This window comes from Sardina pilchardus, chromosome 20 (assembly GCF_963854185.1).
Source record: "Sardina pilchardus chromosome 20, fSarPil1.1, whole genome shotgun sequence".
Classification (NCBI taxonomy): Eukaryota; Metazoa; Chordata; class Actinopteri; order Clupeiformes; family Clupeidae; genus Sardina; species Sardina pilchardus.
The window spans coordinates 14,882,271-14,898,187 of NC_085013.1; the positions used below are offsets into that span (position 1 = coordinate 14,882,271).

Here is a 15,917-nt window from a genome sequence, read left to right on the forward strand (position 1 = left end):
CAACACTCAACAGAATGAATCGGATTACACGAACGCACAGTAGCGCTATAATTGTTGGTTAATTCAATATAATTCATATTTCACTAAATGTATACCTATATTCTTTTCATAAAATAAGAAACGTCGGCAATGGAGACTCGCGCCCAGAGAAGTGGGTCTGTGTAGTTGTGTTACAGTCTGGTTTAATGTGTAGTACCACTTTACCGTCACTGGGAGTCACAATTTTACTACAGATTGAAGATGTTCAACTCACCTCTTCCTCGGTCATTTTTCAGAATTCCTCAGTCAATTATGAACAAAGTATTCTCCAAGACACTACAGCAGAGTAATTAACTTTTTATTTATTTTTTACTACAAATATATTTCATTTCACCACAGATATAGCAAATCTAATAATTAATCATGGGTACCACAATGTTATCACACGTATGGGTATAGTGTTTGTTATATAAGTATGGATTTATAAAATGCAAAACATACAAATAAGAAACAGTACAAAAATAGATGAAAAGCATGAAAATAATGTTATCCTGTTTTCACCTAAACCCACAATACACTTTACCAAGATAGAAAGTACTAAATGCTTTCCTGAAAATGTAACTCAGTAATCTCACACGGTTGTATTCTAATGAAAAGTTAATAAAGCTGACTCATGAACGAAGGAAATGTTTATCATTTTGATCCCCCAAAAGGCCTGTGTTCTGTTGCTCATTAAATGTATAAAGCCATTAATGCATGTAATGAATGAGACATATGGAGTCAAAAAATCCCTTTCCATCGTGCATTTAAAAATGCACAAATTGAACAACTATATTTTCAACAGTCCATGTCAGAAATATCTAACTTCAGTGTTACAGACCTGGAATTTTGAAGCACTTTTCTATTCCTTTGTAGGTCTGGACCATTGTAACTGTTTGATACATAATACATCGGCAAAACTAACAAACCATTATGATTCATAACCCTCTACAAGTGTCTTAGAGCAGCCCCTTGCCTTGGAGTTAAAAAAAAAAAAAAAAGACAACCCGAAACCCAAGATGTATCGAGAGGGAGGACAAACTTGGGGCAAGTTAGTCTTTCTCTCTTGCCCTTCATGTGAGGGTGCTGTGACACAGGGGGCAGAAGTTGTGTCTGCTAATCTCCTGCTCCATGGCACAGTGCTTGCAAGTACTGCACATCCAGAACTGGTACTCGGAGATAATGTGCCCCGTCACAATGCAAGTAGGGAGCTTTCCATCCACCCTGACAGAGAAGAGCGCACATCATTAAATGTTCAAGTCCAATTTGTATTCTAAGAATAGAGAAAAATCTTTTTATGTAATTAAACCTGTTGGAAAGGCACTGAGTAGGATAATAGGATTGCACACTACTTTAAATATGCTCAAGCTCCACAGTCCACATGATGCCCCAATTTGCAATTGTATGAGGTAAGCACAAAATATAAGATTAAATGTAATGTTTATAATAAAAGAGATCTCATGGACAGTCATATATCTGGCCATGCTAAACTTTTCATTACATCTGAGAGAGGTCTTATACCCTTCAGAGATGCTGTCCAGCTCCGACTTGCGGTTGTCCTTGGGCGGGTACTTGGTGAAGATCTCCAGGGCCAGATCCTCGTAGCTCTGCCGCTGGTCAGGGCTCAAGCTCTCCAGGGACTCCAGCTTGATGAAGGCCCGAGAGCAGGTGCCAAAAGCCCGGTTGGCCGACGAGCAAATGGCCAGCAGCGAGTAGATCTCCACAGCTGGGATGATGTCCTCGTAGTCACGCAGGTGCAGGGCTAATGGAAATAGTGATGAAACTGTGACTTAAAATGTGTCACTATAGTCGTCCTGCGTGACAGCCCAAGTGAAATACTCTCGAAGGCTGTTCTGTTGGTGATGTTGTTTTGCCCACAAAGGAAATCTCTCCTGTGTATCATGCATCTTTTTTTATGTTTGAACTTACAGTCAGTGTGTGCAAGAGTTTTTTCCAATCACTCTTGTCTGACAAATGTTGTATGATGACAAAACTGAACTGTACTGTACAATCTACTAACAGCATCTGCATAGGCTCAACTCATTTTTCAATCTCAATCTCCCTACAGTAACAGGCACGGCTCCTAAAGGCCAGCAACAGTAAGGAACATTTTCCATTGGTATACACACATGCGCAGACAGTAACGCAGGTGTTGTGTCAAAAAAACTTTATAGTAGCCTTCACACAGGTGGTCTGTCTGAACCAGCATTTACATTTATGCGTCATGCCGTGGCTGTCTGACACACATAGCCCAGGGCTTTAGACTGTACACCTTCTCCTGAGAAAGAAACTAACGCAAGAAAAGGAAACAAAACTCATCTCTGGTTTATTTTTTCTGCTAGCCAATGTCATGGAGGTCAGACACAGCACACACTAACATACTCGCACACATTGGCGAGCCTGCAATAGCATGACGTCTGGCGTGGTGATATACCGTTGCTTTTTCTGACCCCGGTCTGGGGCAGAGCCCTCTGAGCACGCTACTTTAAATTCCTACTGTCATCTTATTTCACTGGCTCTCTAGACACCTGGCAACGAGTGAATAACCCGTGTGACTCTGACCAGAACGGAGAGTGTGAGATTCAGTAGTGCATGAACCAAACTGACTAGAGGGGCGTTCAAGAGGTCAACAAACTGTGGCTTGGCTATACTTGACGTACCAACACAAATGTTTATGACCAGTTGGGCTATTTGTTGTTTCAGACATTCTTCTGTGCAACATAGCCCTGCCTCTACAGTATACTATTTCACAACTTGGTTAAGGTAGAGCTTGTCTGTTTTGACACATTTGACGTCAACAAGGTGTCATACCACCAGCTTACTGTGGTCAACCAAACTGTCCAATTCTGTGATTGCAAATGGAGCGACCAAACATACAAAACAGAAACATGGCAAACCGACATTGAGCCTGCTTTATACTGACTTTGGCAGATCATGGGCACAGACCAGACAGCAAGCACATTCACAGTGATGATGGAGCATTGAAATTAATCTCAAAAGGTCAACATGACATCCAAAGTAACCATGGTGGTTGACACTTGAATGCTGTTCAAACTCAGGGAGCAGTATTTGGTCAGAACACCGCAGCACCACTACATTAACACAGGACTGTGTGCCTACACTCCATGCACTCTGACCTTAAAACAGGCGGCAACTATGTGTAGAGTATTTCATGGAAGACTGGCGCACTGTCCTCTATCTACTCAACTGCTTCAGAGAGTCATGTATCATATACTGTAAGTGAAGAAATGTTCACGGTCATTTGAACCTATCCCTTACAGCAGCTCCAATGATTTACAAAGTGCCCATTTAAACGATATTTTCTTCTACTTGCACACTACAATACAATTATACTAGTCCCGCCACTCGGTTTCGAGGGACAAGGGCTTGGGGTAAGACGAAGGAGTAGGGGAAGGGGAAGGGGGAAAATGTAAGACAGAAAAATTGGATTGGGCCTGCTCCAAAGGACTGAATCTGGACAGTCAGACACAATCAGTTGGCTAACAACTGAGCAAAATGCCTTGTGTAGCCTAAGTGATTTGGTGAAATAGGCCTACTTCAGAAACGGGTTTAGCAACAACTATACTAACGACAAACTGTCAAGATTGTCGACATGATATTTGAGCTTTATTCTCGAAATTTCGAGGTAAATGTGGACATGTCGACTTCAAAGTCAACATGTCGATATTTAAGTCGACATTATATTTCAACTTTATTCTCCAAGTTTAAAACCTCGTTCTCGAGTTTAAAATCAACATATCCAGTTTAATCTCGTCATGGCAAAAATATTTATTTTCTTCATGTGTGACCCTTCTTCATGTGCTCCTCTGTGTATTAACTTCATAGGTGAAGAAATTTTGCAAAATCAATGTAAACCTTGGTTAATATGTGGGAAATTACAGTACGCTAACATGCTGTGCTCTTACCTGTCTTCATGGCAGAGTCTAAATTTCCGTCATAGAGCTGCCTCTGTGCCAGCAGAAAGAAGTGATATGCTTCTGCTCCTCGCCAGGCATTGTCCACAATGCGGTTTTCTGTCGAGGTCGCGTCCTCCTCCAGAAGTCCAGCCAACGCTGATGTCGCCTGGTCAGGATGTTACACCACATGTGAATTAACACTGGCGAAATTACATGCAGGCTTCAGCTAAAACTGACAGCACATGGTTTTGCGGGATAAAATAAGGACATGGGCGGCCAGACTGTGCTCAAGAATTGGATATTTGAGGCAGTTATTTCAAACACCAGCTGGGCTTCTGTCTCCAAAATTACACTCATTAGTGTGGCTAATAAGACGATGCCCCTAGTGAAAAATCTTTCCTGCTGAACAAAGCCCAATGCCGTTGGTGACAGAGGGAAAGCTCTCTAAAGCTGACAGACACAGGGGGAAATCACCTCCGACTTCTTTCCTTTGGCCTTGCTTTGCTGTGAGGTCTTCAACTGCTCGTGGTAATTTTCCACCAACAACGCTGCTAGTACATACAGCTTCTTCACCCTCAGGGGCCTGGTCCTTTTCTTGGCCTCTTCATCAGCTATCTGTGGGTAGCAAATAGTGGTAACTTCTATTTCAATATGGTGACTAAGGCATGTTGTTATTTTGCACACCATAGGCCTTCTCCCATATCTACACAGCGATGGAAGGAGGACTACTGTACCTTAAACATGAGCCTAGCAGCATCCAGAAAATGGTGAGCCTTCCGGTATAGCTCCACTGCTTCCAGCCTCTTATTTTTCTCCAAGAGGTGAGAGGCATACTTGGCCAAGAGAGGTCCAATCTCCTTCATGTTATGATCCTTGGCCAGCTCAACTGCTTTGTTCCACTGAAAACCAGTTACATTGCATCAGATCTATGGCACGGACACTATGTAGCTTAGTCTATAAATAGTCCAAATACTAAAAATCCCAAACATGGTATGCCAAGTTATTTCTTAAGGCCTCTGATGCTATTTTACTCTTCTTTTTTAAAATACCGCCCAGGATAGCAAAACATAACTCATAAAGCATTCCACTTAAATCTAGTTAAAGTGGTATTATACTGGGAGACACTGGGGACTGATACTGGCAGTACAGAGAATACTGAACACCAGCTGGAGACTAACTACTGAATAAATAACATCTATATCACTGCCACAGCAGGCACACAACTTTCATCATGCATTCTGTATGTGCAATCATGCCAGCTACATGATATCTGTAAAACTGAAGAATAATCTCACCTGGTTCAGGTGTACACAGGCTTCCACTGCAGCCTTGGGCTGGCTGCATTTCAGGTAGGCATTCACAGCTTGCTCGCACATACCGACTGTGACAAACATCTGACCTATATCCTACAACATGACACAATCAACAAACAATCCATCATTTCACGTAGAAGACCACAACATACAGTACATTACAGTAATGAGAAATGGGCCTTACTGGAAGCAGTTTGTGGTTCTCAGGGAGAGAGTTGGCTAATCTCTCCAGCCCGTCGTAATCTTCTAACATGTAGTAGCACTCTGCCAATCTCTCCTGATTTCGGCCCTGCAGATAGTACTGCACAGCATTCACCCTGCGGGCAAACAAAAATAAATAGGTGGTGTGATGCTCATCTGAACACATACATTCATGATGTTGGAAAACCATACATGAGGCATTAACATTCAAGCTGTATACAGCACGCTGGAACAGTAACAGTACTTAAATTAAATTAAAGATGTAGTTACCACTTTTGTCTGTCTGCAAAGTAGTCCCCAATAGCATTGTAGGCCTGCTCCAGCAAAGCATCATCAGCATCACCAGAACCGGTCTTTAGAAGCTGTAGAACCCTGAACCAGTCTCCCAGCTTCATCCTCAGGCTGATAGCCAAGTCCCTTTAGGAACACACACATACAGTTTCAGCAGATATTACCCAAATGACACATGTAATACCATGACGACCCACTGAGAATACACAGTCTCAGTTCATCCGTTCAACAGAACAGCTGTCACCTGCGGTCCATATCCAGGTACATCCTCTCGGCCTCTTCAAACCGGCCAAAGTAGGCCACCACCTCAGCCTGCTTCATTGATTCACTCTGCAAGTTGCCGAGGCGTTTCACAAACTCAATGCCCTGATAGTCTTTGCAGCGGACGAATGCCTGCTCGGCAGTCTTTAGATCCAGCTTCTGAAGGGCAGCCTCAGCAAGCAGACGCCTATGGACAGAATTCAATGAAAGACTTGAATAGCCCTGCGTTGTTAGCGCTAAAACATTGTCAAGGCATGAGCATGAGGCACATTCAGCATTTTTTATACCACTGCGAAACATACAGTATTAGAGCCAGTCAAAGGTAAAAAGGTTTAAATTCTGCCTCAAAATAATTGAATTTGCTTAACAATAATGGATGTACAAAGTACAATCAGTATGTGGCCTAAACGGAATGCTATGGAGCTGTACATCTTCACTCATGTAAATCTCAGGTGGACATGACCATGCTGTGACCACGTCCTGTCTACACCATCAGAATATTTGATGTGAAGGGATGGTGGTTTTCGTATGACCTTCGCTTGGGAAACTAGGCCTCGCCATCTCCTGAAGAACTCACGAAACATGCAAGAGTGCGCCACAAATCAAATTTGTTTTACTTAGCCTTTCCAAGGCAGACTAAGGCTATTTCATGTTTTCACAGCTGACTGAGAATGACCTTCTGATCTTCAAACTATCTCCACTCCTCATGTTGGGATCCTCGGGTTGCCCCAGAACCTTGGTCTGAGTCATAAAAGATTTCTCTCTCACTGAGTGCTCGAAGCAAACTCTGAAATCACAGAAATGAGAGAAGCATCTGGGTCCCACTTTGGCTTCTTGACATTTGCACTTTCAATGCGTGACTGCCACTCGCATTCCTCGAGTTCTCCCTTAACAATCCAAATTCCTACCTCTCCATCACACAAAGCAGCTCAGTTAAAAAAAAGAAGAAAAAAAGAACTTCTGCATTTGCGCAAATACACACTAGACAGACATCACAAGATTCTAGTGATGAGCTGGACAGTTAGAAATACAACAATAGATATTGAGATATGTACGACATTTAAAAACTAGCATTCCAATAGTCAGCTATCTTACAAACATAATTCTACTTTGATGTGGATAATATAAATATTGTTGTATTATAAGTTGGCAGTGTCTTCCAAAATAAAATGCAAAAATGTTCTCTAACCCATGACAAGTTGATTAAACCCTAAAATGTTCTCAACGTTCTTTTTTCTCAGCCACACAACCGTGATTCCCCCCAACTTTGCTCAGTTTGGCTTCAGTTCCAATAGACTCAGAGAAAGACCTTGAGTATTTTTCAGAGACTCCCAAATTCCTTGATGTACTGTGAAAACTGACATGGGTAGCCCAAGTCCTCTTTAAGCCAATATCAATCAGCCCGACGCCACCAAAACACCATTGTAAATCTCCAAGGTCCTGTCAACCTAATGCACATCTTTCCTGCCCCTGGCCTTGGAGATGATTGAATGACTTTTATGGAAAAGACCATTTCTTTCACAGTTTAACAAAAAAACATCTCCCAGCAACCAAATATGATGGGAGGAACTGCCCTGGTATGAAATGTGGCATAAAGATAAATGTTGCCTTGCCTTTCCAACTATGATGGAAGGAAGGTATTTGAATGGCATTACTTATGAAGCAATGACTTTCAAAAGATCTTCCCAACTTCAGACACATCTTGAACCCACGGTCACATCAAAAAGTACTTTCGCATTGGTTTATGCTACATCTCCCATGATGTCGCACCAGAGGGTCTCTCCTACGTAGAGACCCAGACCTTACTGCACAGACCATAAAAAAGCATGCAAAAAAACCCTGCAACTGCTACGTCAGTCTGAGGTGCTTGCCGTGAATGCATCATTGCCTTCCCTTCTCCGCCCACCCCATACGTAGACAGACTATTTCCAAAGAGGTCAGGGTATGCACACCAGGAGAGACAGAGGCATAGTATTGAGCCTTCCTAACCATAGCCTGCATTTCGATTTCAGCTGAGAGTGTGTCTCATTGTATAGCACATAGGTTGAAGGACAGCTTGTTATTCATGATATGCACCTAAGTCTACTGACAGAATATTTCAGAGTGTAGGGGGATATAACAATTTGTCGACAGATACCGCATAGTAGACGAGTCATAGGAACCAGAGGAGAAAAAAGTGAATGGCTTTACTGTAAGACATACCAAAGTCTGGGATGTGGGTTGTCCTCAATGAACTGGGAGGCATCTTCAATTCCCACTTTTTCTATCAGTGCTCGGCTGTCTCTCAGTGAGCGGATCTCAAAATTTATTAGATAGTCTTTGTTTGGTCGCTCAGGATCCTGAAAGGGTGAGCAGGAGACAGCAGTGATAAATTAATTAATTCAAATTTAGAGCAAATTCTACAAAACTTTATTTTACTCATTGTAATTTTATTTTGGCTATGTTCTGATGAACTAATAAGCCAATTAACAGTCAACAAGGCCGTTATTTCAGTTTATTACACGGCTACTTGGCTCTTAACATTTACAGTATTTGTTACCCTTTCATCATGGCTTTTGCTGAGAAACAAATGAACTTGAAACTAAAATTCTTTAGAACACAGCTGATCAACCATCTGCCTTCACTTTTGAATGAAGTTCCATTGCAAGAAGTGACTGGACTACTTGCGGAGTGATATGAAAGACGTAAATAAGAAGCACAAAACGAATTGTCCTTGACATCGGTCTGTTATAACGGTCTGTTATCGAGAAATATCAGACCTCTGAACGTTGGGAAGGCCCATTCAAGTGAATAGAGCATTCTGCAGCATTATGAACGGCCATGTAATAAGCTGAAATAACTGCTTTGTTGACTGAAAAGGTTCCACTGGCACGTGATGTTCCTGTTCGCCCCTGTCGGAACTTATTTTCCCGATAACGATCAGCATTCTATACATTATCCCTTACAGAAAATTCTAATAAAACTTTGAATGTGGAGATAATTCTACCTTCATAATTTCATCTAGAAGAACAGACTTGATTTCCAGGTCTTCAAAGTTGCATATGTATCCAGATGTTTGAATTGGCTCCTTTAAATGACATAGATAAAGATTGTGTGTGTGTGTGTGGGGGGGGGGGGAGGGCAGATATGAAGGGATTTTGGTAATGCAAAGTGAACATGTACAGATTTTACAGATGAATACAGCCATTCAGTAGTGTGCTGTCCATCTGGACAGTATTCATTAGTTCACTGCTGCACATAAACAACAGCACTTGGCAATAAACGGAAATTATTCTGATAAGATAGCAAAGTCTTAAACTGACTTATGTCTTCATCAAGAACATACAAGGAGCATTCACCTCAGGGTCCAGGTTCCTAAACACATACATCCTAGTCTTCTCCATCATGGCAAAAAGGTCTGGGTTATCGTTGGCCCACTTCATGTCCCAAACGTCCTTGCGCTCAAACTTGGATGGGTCTCCTGCTGCTGCCGCTTGCTCGCCCGCTAAGCCATCCCCCGAAGATGACCGTGACTCCAGGTCAAGGAATGTCAACACTCCCGCGATGTCGATAATGGCCAGACGGCTAGGGACAAGGATGGGGAAGACTACTGTAAATACAAACTTCTCACTATTAATCACTGCACTACTTGCATAACAGAATATGGCACACTCCTTTACATAATTGTGGCATGTTTTGTAGGCATAATATTGTGAGGTATCTGACCTGGAATTACAGTTGAGGGAGAGCTGATATGCCCTGTAGTTCAAGGTGTATTTTTGCAGAAGTCCGACATTGGGAAGGGAATATCTCTGAATAAGGCCAGATTCCCGACCCTGGCATGATAATAGTCACAATAGACAGTTTCAATCTATGCAACTTGCAGTAATAAATGTGCTCATTACAAAGAGTATGACCAACGTTTACGTACCACAATCAGTGTTTTGTCTGTTGCTGTGATGCAGCAGATGGGGTCTCTTGTTGCCTTATAAATGAAAGGCTGAAAGTCAGTAAGCTGCATTTACACAATACAAGTATAGCTCATTTATGGCTTCAGCTATAGTAAAAGATAAAATCAGTAATTAAGTGATCTTTTATGATAAGTGTGAACTTTTGGAGACTAATTCACACAGGGAAGACACTGATAACCTTACAACCTGGGAGGAACCCACTCCCCATTACAAATTGACTGTACAGTATATGAAACAAACAAGCTGTACTCACAGCAAAGGCTTTGGCAAAGTCAAAGGTGCCATCTGTAGTCCCTGTTGGCGTGTCATCAATATGATACACCCTTGTAAGAGTGGGTGGGTTGGACAAGAGGAAGGGATGGAGACAGCAAGACAGGGAGGAGGAAAGAAGAGAGGAAAGAAGGAGGCAGATCAAACGGGGGAGGAAGGCAGACTGGTACAATTTGTACTTTCCCCTTTGGGTTTATGTACAAGGGGAGACCTGGCGGGACACCTGGTCCCAAACCAGAGCTGACCGTCTGGGTTTCTATCGCTTGTCCTGTGTTTGTACACACCCATGAATGGACCTTTTTTCCCCCCAGATAGACAGAGTCAACAAACACGCTCTCACACCGGCTTGACAGACTAACATGGGTTTGTATAGAGAGCATTTATGAGTTTCAGATGAAGCATCTTCCCCTCTTCTAAACACCATAAAACTAAAATGTGCCTGCATCTACACATGGCAGGGGTATGTTAAGTCAGAATGCTCCTCTACAGACTTTTAATATCTAAATGCACTGGCCGTGTCATTTAGCAGCGTTCACTACTTACCTCTCCCTTCCCTCTTTCCTGGTCTTCGCAACTTGATTGATCTCTAAGGCTGTCAGTTTCTTAGCAACACGATACTGCCAAGTGTAGAAGGCTTCCTTAGACGCAGCGATCACATGCGTTTTCGTCATGGTGACAAACAGTGGATCTGTGAATGAAATATTTCACAGAATTCAGGAATCGACAACTTGACATGTAATGTCTACAAGACATGCAAGAAAAGTAGAACTTACTAAACAGAGAGTTAATTACACTAGATGCACTAAACATCTAGCCAAACCTACCATCCCAATGGCAGTCTGCGGTGGAATATCAGGTTTTCCAACATAGAAGCATAATTCAGATATTGAACAATACAATTGTGCACTTCGAGCTCTGCAGAAACGTGGTGAATCTCAGAGAAATGTACATCCACCAGAGGATGAAAGGTGCACTGTCATGTATCAACTGCCTCCTTTGGCAGACGTGTCAGTGGCAGCACAAATCTGCAATACCACGCAGGGAAGGAATTTTGCGGAATGCCTATGAACCAGGGAGATGGTCAGTGGCTGTTTGCTATAGGTCAGTGAAAGGCCTTTTTGTTGCTGAGTTGCACTTTTGTGGCCATAGCCAACCTTTGAAAACCCACTCAAACAGACTAGCCAGAGAGAAGCCTCTGCTACCAGCCCATCTACAAGCCCTACCAGCTTAACTTCTACAGTTAAGAATCTCACACTGCTGGATAGAAAACTAACAAATAAGGATTGGGTTTTAGACACAAGAGGTCAAGTTTGTTTGTTGCATTCAACTTTAAGGATTGAATTTTGGAGCTACTCACCAATATCTATGTACTTGGAGTCCAAAGGGGTCCCGATGGAATTACAAAGAACCAACACATACTGAAATACAAACAAGAAATTGGGCATTTCAACCAACTCATTCTTTAGTCATTACATAGCTCAAACAATCATGAAATCACAAAATGACTGAATGATATTATTTACCGTTGCATTGCCTGATTCTGGCTCTGCATCCTCCTAAAGGTGGATTTGAGGGGGGGGAAACAAATGTTGAATACACACAAGATGCATTTCACTAATAGACTGTTCTGTGAAACATATTTCACTACAGGCTTTTGGTGCCATATAGCTGCTTTTGGATACTGGAACCAGTACTTTTCAAGTACAAGTGCCGCACAAGCCTCATAATTACACCAAAATGGTGCTTTCTAAACGTCTTTGAGGGTGTCAGTGTTTAACACACAGCATATTCTTATTCTCCCCTGCAGGAGTACAACTACTAACCTGGCCTTTGCTAGTTCCTTGCCCTATTGAAGAAGAAACTGGACCTTTCTTCATTGCATTCTGATAACCTTTCAATTTTTCTCTTTCCCACTCAGAGTCTGGCAGGATTCCAGGTGCAGAAACTAAACGAGCCTGCTACATAACCACACACTTCAAAGCATGCATCTCTCTTACAACTTCACACCTCAATAATTAACACCAGCAAAACTCTAAAGCAGTGGTTCTCAAACTGCGGTATGGGTACCACTGGTGGTACGCGGACTCTCTGCTGTGGTACTCCAGGAGTCTCCCAGATGTTTTTTTCATGAAGATAAAATGAAAATTGTATTTACATCATTGCATTTACTGTATATCATGATTTTTTAAATGTATACTAGTTTATCTTTCTTGAAAAACAACAACAATGCAAAACAGTACGTACAATGTAAAATATATTTAAATTGGTCTACGCTACTGTGTTTTCATGCTGGTCGTAATGGTGGTACTTGGAGAGACAATTGTTCTCTGAGGTGGTACTCATTGTGAAAAGTTTATGAACCAGTGCTCCAAAGCATTCTACTGGGCTATTGATTTGCATGGCTTACCTGTGGCTGGTTGTCATCTGCCTTGGTGGCAAGGATACAGAAGTCCCCAGAGGTGGTGATGGACATGAGACTCTTCACATACTTCACAAACTTTTCATTGTTCTTGGTGTCCCAGAAAACCACGCTATATTCTAAACGATCTGGCCTTGTGTAGGCATACACAACTGTGTTGGAACAGTAACCCCACTACAAACAAAATATGGGGGGGGGGGGGATACAACAACAGGTTATAGTTAAGTATTTACAACTAGAAACACTCCCAACATGGTGAATATTTATAATATTTATACTTATAATTTAAGTATCAGCAAATTAGGTCTATTCATATTCAGATTATTATTGATCTGGGGATGGAGGGCTCTCTGCGGGTATTATACTTATTGCTGACCTTGTAATCAGGTCTGATGTTTGCAAAGTAAATAAAGGAGTCCACAGCCAATCCAATACGCAATCCTCCACCTTCCCAGGATACTGCCGTCATCTGTTTCCCTGGCACCTTCAGTGTACGCAAATGCTTCAAATGGCACAATAAATATATAGTCAATGCAGATGACTTTTCAAAATGTAGCCTAAGTATTTAGATATGTTTTGAGGTGAGACTTGCATGCTCTAACCTCTCCAAAGGGAGTGTAGAACTGGACTGTGTTTACTTCTTTATCCATGGAGATGTTCTTCTGACATCCAGCCACAGCAAGTACGCTGCCATAGTGGTTCCACTGGATACTGGCCACATTCATTTGAGTATCAAGCAGGACTGGATCTGAACCCAAAGGTCGAGGGTAAGTAACATTATTTCCACATAAAATCTGGTAGCTGCTGGTAATTCCCTACAGAGTATATTACGTATACTTAACAGCAGTCCCAAATTTGCTTACTTTCATCGTTCTCATAGCGCATTATCTGTCCTCTTCCATTGTCGAAGATGACAGCAAGACATGGGCAATCTGGCTCAATGTAACCCTCTGTTCCAGGATACCAGTGAATGCCTGCTATGCTGATGGCTCCAGTGACATTTATTAAACAGCCGATAGTCATTTTTACCTAAACCACAGAAAGTGATGGTAAACTACAGAAAATGTCACCTTAACAAAAGTGTATTTTTACATTTAATTTTGAACTGTCTATACATGACAATGTGACAATGTGACAAAGCACATTTTACTTTGTACTCACAATGAAGTTCCCCTGGTTATCGTATATGTGTATTTCTCCATTGGCCATCCCAAACAGGAGAATCTTACTGTCGGGAGACCAGGCCACATGAGCCAGCTGGATTCCCTTTAGCTCCTTTCCCCATATTCTGTTACCTGTTGAAAAACAATAACCTATCATCAGCAGGTTGCCTAGCAATGATGTTGACATTCATTATGTATTATTATAAGATCTCAGTACTCTGCCTGGGGTAGACAAACTGTTAGCAGATACTGTTGTCCAAAGTGAATTACATGCCAACTATATATTACATAGGGATTACATTGTCCCTGGAGCAAATTGGGGTTAAGTGCCTTGTTCAAGGGCACAATGGTGGAAGCCAGGAATAGAACCCACAACTTTCAGGCTACTGCATGCTAGCCCAGCTCCTACCTCCACCTCCTACGCAACCATCAATCTAGTTATTCAAGATTATCAAAATTGTACAAGACGATTCTGATCAGATTTGAAGTTGGGAAGGATGCTGGGCAATAGTTTTCCAGAAGAGCTGACAATCCTAGCATGATATAGCTGGACTGATCAATTAAAAACAAAATAGGGCTAACTCACCATCCACTGACCCCACAATGACTGCCCCATCCTCGTACACAATGCAGATCTTCTGACCATCGGCATTCCAGCTCATACTCCGTACTACAGATTTGTTCCTGTTGTTTATCATCTCCTCATACCAAGAGCCTGATTGTGTAAAAAAGTACATAACCAAATCAAGTCCCAGTGGTAGAGGTACTCAAATGCTGTTAACTATTTTGGTTGATAAAAATGTGAAACCTTTGTACAGCATCCAAACAATTATAAGGCCATTCTGGTCACTGGTGGTTAGTTTCTGGTACTGTTCGTTCCATGTCACAACTTGCACAGCACCTGTCAGAAAAGTGTATTTAGACAGAAATGAACCTGATGAGCACAGAAATGAATGGGCCTGATGAACAGCAGCATCACTTTTTTCCATAAAGTTCTTACCACTATGTCCTTCAAGAGTCTGATTCATTGAGAGGTTACTGGGTGCAGCAAGTCCTTTTAATTTGGCATCATCTACAGACAACAGATGAAGGGAGGAGGGAAATGTATTATAGGCCTACCAATGAACGTTGTACTGTACCATAAACAAAAAGCTCCGATTTGAGAATTCCGACGGAAGGTAAAGGATCAGCATACCTGTTTGAGTTTCAAGCTTCAGAACTTTAAGAAGTCCTTCTTCGCCACCGCATGCAATGAAACCCTGATCTTTGTTCCAGGAGACACATTTCAACCGTATGCTGTTCGGAATAGCAATCTGACAGGAGAGAAAGGGTGACCAACTTTAGGTTCCAGGTTTCATGTTAACTTACATGTAAATCAATCTAAAACGACTTTGGTTAACTTACATGCATAAACAACAGCATAAAAACAACACATTTAGATAAATTATAGATGTGTTTTTATCGGATTGGCTAACAATAAAGTTGATGTTAACGTTGCAGCTATATTTAAAGAAACAATAAGGAGTTTTGGATAAAACATCTTACCTTCTTGCTTAGGTAAATAAACATCCTTGCAAATTATCTGCCAGGCACGTAACTGATGTTGATGTTAAAAAGAAGCATTAGCCTATGGCGAACAAATAACTAACGTTAATGTTTACGAAATCAACCTATTGATCTGTTGTTTAAGAGGCAAATTAACTTACAAGTTGCCAGTATCAGGCTACTTGCCTATCTATGCTGCCGCCTAAGCTAACCTAAATATTCATGTCTGCCATAACCGCTAAATACACTGTGCAATAGGAAACTGGGAAGATATCCAATCTTACTGGCATAAAGCGACAGATAACGCATTTTATTTACGTTAAGGCCGAGGACAGAGCATCATCCACGGCTAAGCTAACGTTAGCACATTTCAAGAGTTTAGCTCCGTTTCCAGGTAACCAAAAACCGGATGACGTTTGAAACCTTCCGCTTGCGTACATGGGAAATGTAGTCTTTGATGAAGTAGTTTCTTCAGTGAAGCTGAGGTGCCGCCTAGGATCTTTGATTTCATATTCATTAGCCACTGCCAGAAGATGTGAGGTTTTCCTTATAGGTCAGTGGTGTAGCCT

The 15,917-nt window shown here is 41.8% G+C and overlaps 1 protein-coding gene across 3 annotated transcripts; it reads right to left on the reverse strand.

Annotated features, from left to right (window-relative positions):
* Window positions 1-320: 320 nt before the first annotated feature.
* On the reverse strand, window positions 321-15,680 carry wdr35 (WD repeat domain 35). 3 transcript variants are annotated; one of them, XM_062523536.1, is made up of 29 exons: window positions 15,349-15,680; window positions 14,999-15,116; window positions 14,804-14,875; window positions 14,612-14,704; window positions 14,390-14,518; window positions 13,802-13,935; window positions 13,504-13,669; window positions 13,243-13,388; window positions 13,017-13,142; window positions 12,629-12,814; window positions 12,045-12,176; window positions 11,745-11,777; window positions 11,579-11,639; window positions 10,765-10,909; window positions 10,205-10,274; window positions 9,912-9,965; window positions 9,707-9,816; window positions 9,340-9,565; window positions 8,988-9,068; window positions 8,204-8,340; window positions 5,985-6,188; window positions 5,720-5,866; window positions 5,433-5,565; window positions 5,231-5,341; window positions 4,670-4,834; window positions 4,410-4,550; window positions 3,945-4,101; window positions 1,540-1,780; window positions 321-1,242 (listed from the first exon to the last, which is right to left on the reverse strand). In XM_062523536.1, the coding sequence occupies exons 1-29, from the start codon at window positions 15,370-15,372 to the stop codon at window positions 1,092-1,094; spliced, it is 3,693 nt and encodes a 1,230-aa protein (XP_062379520.1). In that variant the 5' UTR covers window positions 15,373-15,680; the 3' UTR covers window positions 321-1,091. The 3 variants fall into 3 exon arrangements, with proteins under 3 accessions (XP_062379520.1, XP_062379519.1, XP_062379521.1); XM_062523535.1 differs by having other exon boundaries at window positions 12,045-12,179; XM_062523537.1 differs by lacking the exon at window positions 12,045-12,176.
* Between the last annotated feature and the right edge of the window lie 237 nt (window positions 15,681-15,917).